Source organism: Natrix helvetica, assembly GCF_964273705.1.
Source record: "Natrix helvetica genome assembly, chromosome: 2".
In the NCBI taxonomy this organism is placed as follows: domain Eukaryota; kingdom Metazoa; phylum Chordata; class Lepidosauria; order Squamata; family Natricidae; genus Natrix; species Natrix helvetica.
The window spans coordinates 57,173,323-57,189,972 of record NC_138552.1 but is presented as its reverse complement, the minus strand read 5'-3'; the positions used below and the strand labels follow the sequence as shown (position 1 = coordinate 57,189,972).

General features: G+C 37.0%; 1 protein-coding gene across 2 annotated transcripts in view; it reads right to left on the bottom strand.

Moving 5' to 3' along the window:
- Positions 1 to 16,650, bottom strand: part of SNCAIP (synuclein alpha interacting protein) — a 121,910-nt gene that overhangs the window by 10,716 nt on the left and 94,544 nt on the right. For both annotated transcript variants that reach the window (XM_081943545.1, XM_081943546.1), the window contains exons 7-10: positions 12,823 to 12,948; positions 9,055 to 9,224; positions 2,812 to 2,904; positions 420 to 1,458 (exon numbers count right to left, since the gene is read on the bottom strand). In XM_081943545.1, coding sequence (XP_081799671.1) covers positions 420 to 1,458; positions 2,812 to 2,904; positions 9,055 to 9,224; positions 12,823 to 12,948 — 1,428 coding nt within the window. The remainder of the gene's footprint in view (positions 1 to 419; positions 1,459 to 2,811; positions 2,905 to 9,054; positions 9,225 to 12,822; positions 12,949 to 16,650) is intronic.

Sequence of the window (16,650 nt, the reverse complement as noted above, 5' to 3'; positions counted from 1 at the left end):
ACCATCTACATAAAAACTATTCCTAGTCTGAATTCATACCAAAGCAAAATGATGAGATATTCCTTTCATCTCTGACCTATATATAAAACAAAACACTCTGATATTTCTTCTGTGCACTGGAGAATGCAAGCTGGCTTTTACTGTCATCACTTCATCCAAGCAAATAAAAAAGTTTGCATTATGACCCACATTTTGAAAAAGCTGAATAAGAAATCTTTGGGTTACACCCTTTCCAATTTTTTCTTGCCTCCTTCCAGATGTTACCACATCATCATTTACCTCCCCTAAGTTTCCCCAGTGATGATGAGCTGATATTAATTTAACCCTGCAATGCATAGATCATTATTCTGGGCATTCGTTTTTGGCAGAAATTTTTGATGAAAGCACAAGGATTCCCTCAACCTTTTATAATAACTCACTGGTTTATTTTTTCCTTTTGTAGAAGTTGCTGAATTTCCCTTGCTATCTGTGGCTTTTCTTCCTAATGAGGTAAAGGGTGATGAGGTCTTGATTAAACCGGAAGAGTGATAATTATTATTATTGTTCTGATTGCCACTCAGTGTCTCCATTATGGATCGAAATGTCCCAAATGGACGCTTCTGCTGGTCCCCAGTGTCAGCATTAGGTATTGGCCGTGGAAGAGATTTATTCTGCTCTTTGTCCTTCTCTCCGTTTACACCAATCTCTGTTTGCTCTAACTGTACCACGGGCTCCTCAAATGTCACCCTGAGTTTTGAATTCTGAGCAGTCCTGCGTTTTGAAGAGGGAGACTTGAGGGCACTCTTGGGACTCGTGGCTACTTTGGGAGCAATCGTGGTATCAGAATTGGCTTGATTGGGGTCTCCCCCAACCTGGCTTTGAGACACGGTTCCAGTCTGATAGTGGGATTCATTATCAGGATCACTACTTTCAGAAGTGGGAGAAGGGCTATGACCATCCACTGATTTTGAGGTTTTAATTCCAAAGGGAAACCGGCGTCCGGATGCCAAAGCATGTTTCTTAATCATGAGATGCAAATTCTCAGTGCTTTCAGTATTTTCCACTATAGGCCGTGGCCTGGGCTTATCAATTCTTTTCACAGGTGTGTTCTTTTGGTCTTCTGAAGTATTTGAATCTGTGTCAGATTCACTGAGGGACCTCTGCATTAGATGCTTCAATCTTGCTAATTTCAGTTCCTTTTTCTCCAATGGCACCTTCTTTGTATTCTTGGAAGCCTGAAATTCTAAGGACAGTTTTTCCTGCATGCAGACATTCTCAGAGATTTCTTTCCCCAGCAATTGGCGCAGAATTTTGTCAGATTCCTCCTCTTTCATCTTCGGCCGAGTAGGGTGGTGAGTTCCTGCACTTCCATGAATCTGAATCCCATCATGAGTGTTCGGTTTACTTTTTGGTGGAGTCACATCATCTGTATCAGATTGTTTCCACTGAGGTTTGCCAGAAATGGGTGATGATGGTGAACTTCAGTGGACAAAGAAAAAAAAATTAGTACAGAAGACCACAATCAAAATTATACAGACACAACATGGATGTTTCCATTACATTTTCTTCCCCTTTCCTATGCATTCCTATTGCCTTCTATTTTTGACCTCATCCACTTAGAATATATTATGGACTTGCATATTTATGCTGCATTTAAGAATGTAAGTCTATTTGCAAGCTAGGATCTATTATTTCCAGTTTTTGCTAATCTCCCACAGAATAATTTTCTAATAAACATTTATATTAGATGTTTATAGCTTGTGAGTTAAAATCTAATATTATACCTGATTATAATCAGCAAGTTTTGACTTCATGGGAATAGTAATAATATTATTAATAGTCAACCACAATACTAACGTCATCACCAGCAAAGACAGCAATGTCTATGCCTCAGAATTTACAATTCAGTTGATAGTTCTTAAATAACAATCTATAAATATTCTTCTCACCGTTATATTCAAATTTAATATGAGTAGAGCAGCACAACTGATTTCCACTCCATTTTTACATATCAGGATGCTTCTGAATATTTTGAGGAAGTTTAGATGAAGACGTTAAAAAAGTGATCTAAAGCAGCCTTCTCCATTTTGGCATGGAGTGCCTCCAGATAGACAGATCAAGTATCAGGTCAGAATTCTTAGCAATGACCAGAATTTGGCTAGAATATTAAAATTTACACTTTGGATGGTAACTACATTGGTATGGTGGAATCTGCAGTTGAAGTGGGTGGGTGTGTGGGTGGGAGTTAGGAGACTGGCTAACCTGCAATCCATGAGGGGGAAGAAGTGATGGTGAGCAGAACTTCCTAACCCTGAAGTGCTTATCTGGTTGTTCCATAGTGATTGCAGTTAGTCTGGTGAGGTTTTTGTAAACAGGTGAATAGAAATAGAAATACTGCTGTGGTTAATTAGTGTTCTGATTCGTTGCACCTGACATTAATCTCACCAGACTAACTACATTCACTACAGAACCAAATAATGTGGATTTAGATACAGTTTAGTAGCTTGGATCTTCTCAAAACTTTATGTATGCTACAGATACATGATACTGGACAAATTACTATTGAGATTACAATTAATATTGAGAAAGTCTTTTTTTCAAGTTTTCCTTTTATACTATGAATTTCTGTAGAAGCAAAATAATCATAGTTTTGCATTTGACACATCAGAACCTCTTTATTTTGCATTCAATATGAATTTCTATTGTATGATATTTCTGTTACATTTTTTAAAAACTCAGCTTAAAATTTTAGTTGAAGCATAATTTAGTTGTGAAGTAATTATGAGAAATACCTATTCAGAAACTGAATCCCACTGTTATAAGCCTAGTTACCTTGAAGATGTTGACTGTGATTTTCCATCTGCCCTCTGAATTGCTAGAAGCTCCTGGAGTTGGTTCTGTAAACTCACACGCTCTACTGTCTGTCTGGAAGAAATATTACATTGTTACACTCTTTTTGTTCCTAAAAAAGCTGTCCATCAATGTACTAAAGGAGGCACAATTGTTTTAGTAAACATCCCTTTAAAAAGGGCCCTGCTCATTTATAATTTAAGAGCTGCACTCAGAGAACATATACAAATGCCAACATACACAAAGGAGATCTCTGTTCTACAAATTGCTTCTAATCCTTGTGACAGCACTTTGATCATTTTATTGAACCCTCTGAAAGTTGCCTGCATTATATATATATTATTTATTACTAGCAGTGACGGTGGTGTAAACTGTGAGATTAGAATTTTAAGGAAAAGATTGCCAGGGCTTTGGAATTCATAAATAGGAATTTACTGGTGTCTGACTAAACTGGAGTCACTGAAATTTGGCAGTACTTTTCTTTAACACTTTTATCAATGACGTGAGGGAAAAGTTAAATTTAAATGTTATTTTTTTTTCAATTTTATTTAGGCAGTAATTTTTTACTTGATAGATGGACAGGTAATCCTCAATTTACAACCACAGTTGACCCCAACATTTCGGTTGCTAAGTGAGATAGTTGTTAAGTGAGTTTTGTCCCATTTTGCAATCTTTCTTGCCGCAGTTGTTAAGTAAATTATTGCAGTTGTTCATCTAGTAACATGATTGTTAAACAAATCTGAACTCCCCACTGACTTTGCTACAAGGTCATAAAAAGTAATCAGATGCCCCTGGACACTGCAACTGTCATAAATATGAATCAGTTGCCAAGCATATGAATTTTGATCATGTGACCATGGGGATGCTGCAACAGTCATAGGCGTGAAAAACAGTTCTAGGTCACTTTTTTCAGTGCTGTTGTAACTTTGAATGGTCACTAAATGACTAAATGTAACTCGAGGACTCCCTGAACACAGAATGGTGTAAATAATTCTTTACTTGCTTTTTAAAACTATAGACCTTCCAAAATAGTTTATAGTGTAATGTAAAGTATATAATTTGGAAGGGTCATAGCTAACTCACCCCAGCCGATCTGACCTGGCCATTTTGTGGAGGAACAACTCAAGAGAGGGTCAAGTGAATTGCAGCAAGCCTTGTCTTGTTTTGAACCATATCAAGTTAGAAGTCCTCAAAACTGGGGTGAACTGCAATTCTACTTGTGCCTCTCTTGAGTTATTCGCATTGAAATATCCCAAGGTGAGTGTGTTGGCCAGGGCAAGTTGACTGGGATCCATTGGCTGGGGTGAGTAGGCTGATGTGAGTTGTCCCATTCCGATTTGGAGTGTAAAAACTTCAGAAACTTTTGAAAAACTTGCTATTTTTTTTTAAAAAAATGTGAAATGTATTCCTCCATTTCCCTCATGGCAGACAGTCATTTAGTAGAGAGTGAGTACCCTTATTCAGCATTCATCTGGAATGATGTGACTCAACAAGCCCAAAATGAGGATGAACTGAGGCCAGTGCTTATAAGTCCAAACTAAAGAAACAAAAACAGTGTACTTTATACTAAATAAGTTTATAGAGTTGCTAGCAACATGGAAGCGATATCTAGATTTTTCTGCTTCATACATTATTACCACTTCCATATTTAACATTAAGTGGTCAAGTATCATGCACTAGATTATATATTTTATTTTAAAACATGACCCTTATTTTAGCTATCATTAACAATATTTAAAAGATATTCAGAAATATCAGAAGAATAATTATGAACACATAATTTTAATTTTGAGGGCAAGGATAATAATGATTCACATTTAGTGAAGATTGGATCTCATCTGAGGAAGCCAAACAGGTACCCAATTCTAATTAACTATATAACTATCTTGCAGGCAGCATGACATTTAAATAAAATCCGTTCACTCCTCATTTGCTTGGTGAAATGTCTATGGCAATGTGCCCAAACCTTTCCAGTCAGCCCTAACAAAATACTGAGGAGAAAGTTTGTATCAGAAACCAGCACTGATTGGTTAGTCCATGTCATGTGACATCAAGACAGAATCTGCATTCTTCTCCTACATTTTTACAAATCTGAAAAAAACCCTGTTACTTTCACTTTTCACACTAACATAAAGCACCATGTTCAAATAGCATATCAGTGTCTTGATATGTCTTGGACATTACTAAAAAAAACAGGCACAAAATCAAGAAGAAACATCAATCTATTGGTTCTTTCCAATAAGATTTATGTTTAATAAAATAGCAAGCTTTCTATATAAATCCTTGTTTAAAAATCACTTTTCCAGTAAATGGCAACTGTTTCAAGCATTAGAACTGATGCTATAATCCCTGAAAGCCTTTATTTTGCTGTTAGCTATACAATACTCTGGAGAAGTGATCTCTTTTTCTATATTTAAACAAAGATTTTGCTGCCAGGGATTTAATTTTATTTTCCCCTTTTCCTACTGTTAAAAAGGACTAATTTTAAAAAATAATTGAATTGCATAACATTATTTGTGTGTGTATATGTGTATGCCTGTGAATTAGTCTTTTCCTTCTTTTTAAAGTAAACTATATATGGATTTTTCTCATAAATATGATTTTAGGTTTTAGACATTTCTTGAAAATCCATTCTAATGATATTTTAGGTAAATACTTTTAGATAGATTTAGATTTAGTTATGTAAAAATAAAGTAAAATTAAAACACTAGCATTTTATTTATTTTATTGACATTGTTATTTATTTAGGTATAGTTATTGTCTTATGGGATGTGGTGGCTCAGTGGCTAAGATTCTGAGCTTGTCAATCAGAAGGTCGGCAGTTCAGAGGTTTGAATCCCTAGCACTGCATAATGGAGTGAGCTCCCATTTCTTCTTCCAGCTTCGGCATTTAGTCATGCCAGCCACATGACCACGGAGACATCTTTGTACAACACTGACTTCTCAGCTTAGAAACGGAGATGAGCACCACCCCCAGAGCTGGAAATGAGTAGCACACATGTGCGGGGAACTTTTACCTTTTATTGTCTTATGATGCCATATTTCCAGAAGTTTAGAAAGGGATAGTAGCAATAACACAACAATAATAAACACTACAAAATGTAACTTTGACTAACTCACTTATGCCATAGCTATATAAACAAATAAAATAGGCTTTAAATGACTATTTATGATAAGCACACTCTTCAGCAACTCCTTTAAAACTCTCACCCCTCTCTCCCCTTTCTGTTCTTTCAAATTCTTTTTCAGAATGTCATAAACTCCATCCAACATATCTTATTTAATCTTTCCCTTTCTTTTGACCCATTCACTCTACATTTTTAACAACTTGCTACAAGAGCAAAAATCTGTGTACTTCATGCCTGGCATAAAACTATAGTGTATTTTTCAGGTTTTCTCATTATCACCTCTTTTACTCTTTCAATCAAAATCCTGCCTAACATCCTCCTAGGCACATTTAACAAACCCATCCCTTTGTAGTTATTACAGTCACTTTTGCTACAGGGGAACAATAAAAGCATTCTTCCAGTCATCAGACACAGATGCAGCCTTTGCACACAAGTTAAGCAAGTTGCAAACCACATACATATTTCAACATTTCTACAGTTACACTATCTCTACCTGCAGCTTTACATCTGTCAACATTCTCACGTTATGACTTCTCATTAACCTTTTCTTGACATTTATAACATTTGTTTTAATTATACTCTTCACCAGATAACTCACATTCCCATACAAATCTCTAAAGCACTCCTTCCTCAGGCTGGTTTCATCCCAAATAATTTCACTATTTCATTTTTAATTCCATTCACTCAGCTCAATTCTTTTTGTTTAGTTCTTTTCATCCACTTCCAAAAATTGCTTTACATTTTGAGGAAATGTGTTGTCAGATTTTGGAGTTTCCATTCTCTTATTTCTTCATGTTAAGTGAGTAACAAGCAGCAGAAATGATTGCAATTGTTACAGTAAGAAAAGAAAAGCTTTTTTCCAGACTTGTAAAACTATTTGGAGGAGATAAAGGTAGGTGACATGAAACCTCATTTCTAAAATTTAAACGAATTTGCAATCTGTTTAGAGACCTCCGGTTCCTGGTTAGACCAAAAATATTAAAATTACTGTCAAGAAATTGAGTTTTATTTGTTAATGTTTTAATTCAATTCATTTACTTTTCCCCCTCCCTCCTCCACTAGATTTTTTGCCATTTTTTTTGCAAGATAAATTGCTTAATGTTCAATGATATCCTGTGAGGGGCTACAATCTGACATAATTTATACTGTTATAAGTGTTAATTGGTGATCTGATCTCTTTGATGAAAAAGATGCAAATATGGTATTGATTTGTAAGGAAAGAATGACACATAATTTATGAGGAGGTATACCAGGTCAGAATCCTACTTCTACTACAAGGAGTGAGATTTTGGTATACTTGGGAACAAGGAATAGTAATGAGCTTGAAGGCAGTTGGATCTTTGGCTTGATGTAACTGGACTTGTATTTTCTTTAGGTAATCGCTCTACTGGAATACACAGAGACATATATGAAGTATCTTAAATTTATTGTGCTTCCTGTAAATGGTTTGGAAATTGACAGCTTTTATCCATTTCACATTTGGCTAGTGGGCTGCTATATTCTACACTATGGTACCTTTTTTCTCTCTCCTATAAAACCTTGCCTAATATTTACCTTTGAAATAGAAAATTTCCAGAACAGCTATATTTTTCCTTCCCTCTGTTTAAAGCCATATGATACTGCCAGAGTGTGCATAAAAATGCAGCCACCTCCACATTACTGCTTTCACTTTCAGAATGATTTGCTTAAAATGTGGAACAAACCTGACAGCACAAGTCCAGCTGTGGTATATTTAAGTGGATAATTTCCTGGCTCAAAGGACATAGATTATTAACTCGCTTCACAGTTGTAGAGCTTTTGAAAGAACAAATTTAAAGCTAGAAAGCATGCACATGATTTCAACCATATGTAGGCTGAATCTGTGGTACTTACAAATGAAAATGCTCATAGAGCATAGCAAAGGATCTGGAAATGGCAAAACATATTTTAAATGGTTTACCACTAGCCTAAGTTTGTAGAACTAGAAACACAGAATATTTTCCCTTCCTTTCTCTTGTCTACCTATTTCCTTTTTGTGCTATTTATACCCCTACTATCTGTCAGCACAAGTTTGTAACACAAAGTTCCAAGATTATCTCTTTTGAAGGTTTCTGAATAATTTACAATTATTATTTCTGACTATTGTGGCACATAATCACGACATCATTGCACCATGTCTTCATTTTGGCATCATTGTAATTTTCTTTTAGCATGCAGCTGACTTCGACTTGATTATACAAAATCATATCTAACTAACTGGGCAGCATAGAAATTAAGCAAACAAACAATCTAAACAACTAGATTGACCACTTCTCTGGAATCAACAGGGCTTTCTTCTTTTCCCCGCAAGAAACCTTGTTGTCTATCAGTCCCAATCCTGAGTGTGAGTTGTGGCAGTTTCTTTAGTACGCTTAACAATCGTAGAGAACTACTTGTCAATAAAGCAGTAGAGCTTTAGAAAGGCATTCTGCTTGTTTAATCAAGCAACTGGGATGAATCTGCTTTCCAATTCTTATCACTGAGCTAGTGCTGAATAGGAAAGTTTTGAATAAATTGCAGATTCTTAGGGAAAAATTATGAATAATTTAATAAGCATGTAAATGCTTTACATCCACATTTCGAGAGAGAGAGAGAGAGAGAGAGAGAGAGAGAGAGAGAGAGAGAGAGAGAGAGAGAGTGCAATGGCATCATGAAAGAAATTGAGATTTGATGGTGGATAAAAATTAGTTATGAAAAAAACAGAATTGAAAGTAAGAATTCTATGTTACAAGTAACATTTTATGTGTCTTTAGTCTCATAGTCTAGGGAATTCAGGTTTATTTCAACATGTCTTGCTCAGTTAGCATTCCTGGAGAACCTTTTCACAGTTTACTCTTATCCAAGGAACATGTTTTCAGTATGTCCATCAGATGTCCCAAGGGGACATAAACATAAATAATAAGATATGCAATTAGCAAAGGACTCACTGCCTGTTGACTGGTAGTACATCTTCAACTCAAAGTATTACATAATCTACCACAAAGATATGCATGAACCATAAAGCAGCGTAAATTATATACAACATTATTAAAGCCCTGTTTTGAGAACAATTGGAATACCGCAATCAATTAATACTTACTCTTTTAGTTGTTTTGTTAACTTCACAACCTGGGATGCCAGTGACATACATGTCTCCACCACTACCAAGTAACGTGAACACATGGTGTATCCCTGCCGTTCAGCACTCTGGGAAGGTTTTTCTCCAACATGGTTTTGCATAGTTACATTTGCTCCATATTCCACCAGAGTCTAAAAATATATAAATATTAAGAGCAGCTATTATGTTGAGTGGCAATGGGTTCAGTATATATTAGAGAAGTCTATGGCAGCCTTCCCAGTTTTATTCCCACCAGATATAATAGGTATACAACTTCAGGAATTAGCTAACAAAACCAACAGACATTCTGTCTGGGAATCATGGGAGTTGTAATTCCCCACAGAAGTTAATGAAACCAGCTTGGGGATGTCTAGCTTATCAAAACTATTACTGTAAGAAGAGATATGGGAGAGTGACACTTCTCACACTGCTAGTAAAAAGGAAAACAAAATAAGAACACATTTCACCATTTCAAAAACAAAGCACTGAGGGAAACGAGGCCAGCTTCCTTCAAACAGGGGGCCAAGTGGATTATTACATAGGAAAAGAACAAAAACAAAGCACAAAAGCATTCGAGCTGTTTTTTTTTTTTAAAAAAATGAGTAAAGTTAGTTTCTGATTATAGCTAATTGAAGTTGCTGAAATTTTTGGGGTTGTGGTCTCCTTTCTTCAATAAATATTAACTTTTTCTAAGTTCTTAGATTTTCTTGTGAGGTTCTAAGCGGTTTCAGTCCTGCTTGATTGGATGAAGCCAGACATGATGGATGTAGCAAGATTCAGGGGAAAGGAGCATAAAAGGAACTATTATGAGCAGCAAATTTTAGTTATTTGGTGAAAAAAGGATGAGATATAGCATTTGTGCTGAGAAGGTTACAATAATTTTTAGATGATTGTTAGAAGCTGAATGAACTAGGAGAATTAATGATTTGGATTTGTTCCTTCAAGGTCTTTCATGTGTTCTTAACTTTAAAAAGCTTCAAAGAATGTGATGTAATACTTTGTAATACTTCAGAGAATGTCATGTCAACGATGGCCTTAAGCTTTTAATGTTAAATAGCTCACCAGGGGTACAAAAGTTCCAATTTCATTTTCTGGTTGTTATAATTTATTTAATAAATACATTCTATTGAGTTACTATATTATAATTATTTTGTTAGCTGAAATACTATTGAACAATATACTATGCAGAGCACTAGCCAAACCTGATAGTACTTGTTACTAGCGCAATAACTAATCCATAGAATTAAAGATGAATTCTTTGATCGAACTGTTATTAATAAATAACTGCTACTATAAAATAAAAAGTTGACTGCCCTTTTCCTTATTGGGAGTTTCAGAAGCTCCAGGATCATAGTAATGTTTAGCATTTACATACACACAGCATCCAGAGGAAATCAGATCATCAGACAGAAGGATTCCACTTAAAAGATAGTAGAGGTGAGAGACACATGCAGTAATTTAGAGTGTGTCAATTTTTGCAACTTTCAATTTCCAAACATTAGGGTGCTCAAATGTTTTGACATGCCTTGGGAATTGTAAAGATACTTTGGTTACTTTAATGTAATTTAGATGTGTAACTACCTAAATATCATAACTTTTAACATTTTGTTTCATTTTCAGCAGTGACGTGCAGTCAGGGGAGGCAGGGGAGGCACAGCCTCACCGCTGTCAATCATGAAAAGGGAAAAAAATGTAAACGGGAAAAGGCGAGTCCTGAAGTGAGACTAGCTAGCTGCTGCCTCACCGTGAATGACTGCCTGTTTAAAAAAGCCTCTAAAGCTCTGAGCTCTACCACGGGGGAAAGAAAGTGCTTTAGTCAGTGGGGTGTCAGGGGAGAGGAGAGAATGCTCAGCAGTGCTGAAGTGCTGAAGTGAGGTGGCAGAGCTCAGAGCTTTAGAGGCTTTTTAAAACAGGCAGTCATTCACGCACGGGGAGGCAGCAGCTAGCTAGCCTCACTTCAGCACTTCAGCACTGCCGAGCATTCTCTCCTCTCCCCTGACACCCCACTGACTAAAGCGCTTTAGTCAGTGGGATGTCGGGGGAGAGGAGAGAATGCTCAGGCATTCTCTCCTCCTCTCCCCCGACACCCCACTGACTAAAGCGTTTTCTTTCGCCCGTGGCACAGCTCAGGCGGGCGAAAGAAAGCGCTTTAGTCAGTGGGGTGTCGGGGGAGAGGAGGAGAGAATGCCTGAGCATTCTATCCTCTCCCCCGACATCCCACTGACTAAAGCGCTTTTTTTCGCCCGCAGCAGAGCTCAGGCAGGTGGGCGCTCAGAGCCCCGGGAGCCCTTCTGCTGAACACGGCGCTCCCTCACAGGCACCATCAGCCTGGGAAGCAACTGAGCTGGGGAGTCCCAGCCGGCAGTTCGGCTTCCAAAGCGGGTGGTGTGGGCGCCGGTGGGCCCTTCTCCGTGGAGTGAAATGCGGGTGGCGGCAGGTGGATGCTCAGAGCCCTGGGAGTCCTTCCGCTGAGCATGGCGCTACCTCACAACTCCCATCGCCCTGTCTGGCAGGCACCGCCCGCCCGGGAAGGAGCTGAGCTGGGGAGTCCCGGCCGGCAGTTGACTAAAACAGATTCTCTCATTCAAAGAGGGAACCCAAAGACCATCTTTCCGTCCTTTTTATCAAAGAAAATGCAATTGGACAGGGCAAAAATAACTCCTCCTTTGCACTGTAAATCAGCTACATGGAATTAAACACTACAATCCAACTTCTGTGTGTGTGTGTGGGGGGGGAATTAAACACTACAATCCAACTTCTCTGTGTGTGTGTGTGTCTGTCTGTCTGTGTTTGAGAGAGGGGAGGGAGGGAGAGAGGGAGGAAGGAGGGGAAGGGAGAAGAAAAAGAAAAAAGGTAACTTATTTAAATAAGTTTAAAGCTGTCGCTTTAAATCGGAACTGAGCATGCCTGGCTGTGGAATTCTGGGAGTTGAAGTCCACAAGTCTAAAAAAATTGCTGCCTCACCAGCCATAAACCTCACTGCACAGCACTGATTTTCAGTATGATAGATCGCCTAGTTCCGTACACTTTTTAATGAAAAATATCTATTCCAGAATATCATTTAAAATTATGCACAGGTCAGTGATATGAACACTGTATAATGTTATTTTCCTGAATTAGATGACCAATATTTTTTCTTTTTTTTTTTGGGGGGGGGGGGATGTAGCTCAACATCAGAAACTCAAAAGTTCCAACATAACATTCTAAGTGTTCTGAGCTAGAAACAATATCTCCCCATTTGGTCCGTATCTTATGCAAAATCCCATTTCTTCTGCAAGCCAAACACATTGCCTCATTCTGTTCTGAGTATACTAGAAAAGTGTTTCTCAATCTCAACAACTTTAAGATATGTGGACTGCAAATCCTGGGAGTTGAAGCCTACATACTTTAAAGCATGGGTGTCAAACTTGCTGTGTCATGTGACGTTTCGTGACGGTTTTCCCATTCGTGGGCATGGTCTGCACATGCCATATCTGGCCCACAGGCCACCAGTTTGACACCCCTGCCTTAAAGTCAATATATCTTGCTGAGGTTGAAAAACACCGTAGCGTACATCAACGGTCATCCAATGTAATAGATCTAATGTTTCAAGTTAGCAATATTTCACAATGCTGTTATTTGTGCCTTTCCAAATGTTGCTGTCAATTGCCAGCATCTCTCACCATATTGGTTGGGACTCCTAGGATTTGTATCTCAGCAACATCTGGAGGCCACAAATTTGGCAAGTCTATTCCTGTTTTGATTATTTACCTGTATACACCCTAAGTATCCACGCTGAGCAGCAACGTGAACTGCACTGTTACCATCCTGATCAATTTCATCCAAAGAAATCCCTTGCTCTTGCATAAACTGAAGAAGCCACAGAAGTATTTTTTCCTATAGGGGAAAAGAGGCATTTTATAAACTATGAAAACAACAAAATATGCACAGTAAATATTGATAATTAAAGTGGTGTGACATATACATGTATAAAATAGCACAATATGTTTAGCTACTACTTGCACAACAGAATTTAACACCAATTGCATTTTAGTTCATAGAAAACCCATATTAGATGCTATTAAAATTCCACTGAATATTAATAAATTTTAAATACTCCCATCCTACAATTGGCAACTTTTCCATATGGGGGAGTAAGCATTGTTGAACTGTGTATGAGCAAATATGCATATGGTTTTTTGATACTTCTAGGGTGATTGACTTTAAAATATATGTGCAATCAAAACTTGTATAGTTAAAATATCTATTCTTTCTTTTCTTGGCATTAAATATTTGAACTAAATAGGAAAAATTGTTGGCTATTTATCAATAAAAATTTAATGTAAAAAAATGTAAGATAGCATTGTGAACATGTGTTATTGATTAGTTGTGGTTTCTTAACTATAACATTCAGGTTCAGGCAAGATTGTTATTAGCACCTGCCCATTGATGGCATATGTTGCTTCCCGAGTTATAAATAATGATTTGTCTATTTGTATTGCAATCCATGTTCTATAATGATGTATTAAACTGATTAGTCTATTTATATTTGGCTATTTGGATTATTGTAATATCTCTTCAGCATTTTGGTGTGATATTTTTTTTAAATGAAAAGAGTAATTAAATGTTGGGAGTAATAGGATCAACATTAATATATCATGGGGCAGCATTATCAAGCTCTTTGGTGCCCTAAACTGAAATTAATCATTTTCATGGCAGAAAAAGATGGTGTTACAAGAATTTTCGAAGCTGAACTATTTCCCACTTAGAACCTATTTATCTGCCAACACATTTTGTCAGAGGCATTTTAGGCTTCTTTCTAACAGCCTTCCTATGATGTAGTGAGCAGCTGAATCTTTTAACTGACAATGAATAAGCTTGATGTTCACATAGACACTTCCTATGTCTTGATCAATTTGGAAAACTACTGTTACAAGCAGATATTTTCTTAATGGACTAAATATTCCTGAATCCTCAGCCCCTGTCATCTCACAGTTGGATATTGAAATGTGGTCTACATGGGGTTACCCTTGAAGAAGCTTCAGAAGCTTCAGGTGGTATAGAATGCAGTTGCATGGTAGTTCTTGGGGCCCCTAGAGTGGCCCATGTAACACTGCTGTTTTATGAGCTGTGCTGGTTGCCATTTTGCTGCTGGGTTTAATTCAAGGTGTTGATTATTACCTTTAAAGTCCTTTAAGGCATTGCCCCAGGCTACCTAAGGAACTGTCTCACCCCAATGGGATTGGCCTATTCCACCAGCGCTGGCAGATGTGGCATGCTGCGGACCCCACTGGCCAAGGAATTCTGCTGGGAGGGCTCCAGGAGAAAAGCCTTTTCTGCTATGGCTCCTGCCCTCCAGAACATCGTGCCCTTTGAGGTGAGATCCACACCCATTTGCTTGGTCTTCTGTAGGGTCCATAAAACCTGGTTCTGCCAGTTGGTCTGGGCCCCCATTGGGGGCATACTGGAGGTGGTTATTGAACTGAGGGAAAGTTTCTACTGCACTCTGAAGGCACTTTTCTCCTGCCCTTGCTACTTTTGGTAATTTTAATGTTAATATTTTTTTTATCTTAAAATTGAATGCTTTACCTTGCTGTTTTTAACTCTGCTATAAATCACCTAGAGATGCTTCTAAGTGAGATGGATGGAATATACATTTAATAAATGAATGAATGAATGAATGCACAACTTCTGGTGACATTTATGTTTTAAATATTTAAATCCTATCTCGTATCTAAGTAGTATGCTGAAGCTCCACATTCCTAAAAAGACATGGCCAGGGACATAGCAAAAAAATAAATTTGATGTAAATCATATTTAATTAAAATTAATTTAAGTAAAGATAGTTATTATAATTATTTTATGTCTTCAAATTATGGAATGGCAAGGGGCCTTTTAGGCCAACCACGTTCTTATTGAAGGAATCCAATTTAAAATTCAAAAATTCTTCTTCCATTTCCCCCCACAATTTCCTTATGAGATGGGTTGGGTTGAGAGAGATTGTTTGCCCCAAGTCAAACAATGAGCTTCTGAAGCTAAGGGTAGACATTCCTTCAAATATTTGTGAAAGGTAGTATATGTTTCTTTTTCATATTTCATTAAGATATATTCAGTTCTCTTAGTATCTTTAATATTTTCTATTTCTTATATTGTAGCTATGTTTAGATTTAGAATTTCCCACGAGTTCTCAGCACATTCAGCAATACAGAATTATAGTAAATAAATAAAATCATAGAAATCTATTTATGCATTGATCAAATTGACGAATTTGCTTTTAAATGCTACAATTAATTATAGTTATAAACAGTTCTAGTAACCAGAATTTATAGAAATCATCATTGAAGCAGGTAAAATAAAGGCAGTGAACTGCAATAAACCTATACTTTCCCCCCAGATAAACTCATTTAAAGCAATGGAAGAATGAGATTAGTAAAATTGTAATAAAATTATTTGTAAGTGCTATTGAAGCAAAACAGTTGTTGCTGACATATAATAAAATATAGAGATAGAATTATATAGAAATGATCAAAATATATTGCAGCACACAAAGTCCTGAAAAAAACTTGGTAGAGCTGAAAGCTGATTTGGTTTGGATTATGAGAAGAGCAATATGAGTTAATCAATATAGTTTAGAATTGTTACACCAAAAATCTGTAATCAGTCAGACAACAGATTTTTTAAAAATATTCATTGGAACAAGTACTTAAGATTGTTCAGAAACCATATGACTAAGATGGAATGCTTCTTATAGATTTGTATGTTGAAGAAAAGGCTTATGTAATCTAAAGTTAGTTTTTCTTCAGAGCTATTCTTTTATGGTAGAAAATCTAGTTTTTAGTTAGTGACTATTTGTCAGTTTTCTACAATCATATATAACCTACATACACTGAGCTTTTTGAATTAATCACTCCTAACAAATTGAAGAAGACGTTGCCAATGAAAAAGGTGCCAAAATGAGATCACGGGGGGTGGGGGTGGGGGGAATAGATTTGAGCAACTTCAGAGCAATTCCGAGGTTTGCAGAAGTATAAAAATATTTTAAAATACTAAAGATGAACTCCACATCCACCAAACAGGTCTCACTTGTACATTAAAATAAAACACAGGATTTATTTCCACTATTTAGACCAAGGATGTGTTTGTTGAGCCAGTCCGTTTGGCATACAGAGTTGGAAAATAAATAAAGCTCATTTTTGCTATTAACATTTTCCCCCATCTAAAGATACACATTACTGGAGAAGTGCACAATCTATCTCTCCTTCTGATGTCACCATCTGGCAAGGATCCACCTGGCTCCTTTACTCTTTCTGAAAAAGGATATTCCTGAATTCAGACCTTGAACTAAGGCAAGACAAGAGCTCCCCCCAACCCTCCCCCCCAAAAAATACATCCTGTACAAGCTTTGCAGGGCAACATTGACATCAAGGGGTCTATTCTTTACTGTTACCCCCACTCTTTTTAAAAACCTTTCCTATCATAGGAAGTATTTACTCAAAAAACAGATATCATGTGTGCCAAGTGCTAAAGGAAATAATTGTGTATTGAATCCATTCAAAAACACTAGTTCCTTGTAAAAATATTTCTCTTGACCTGCAGCCA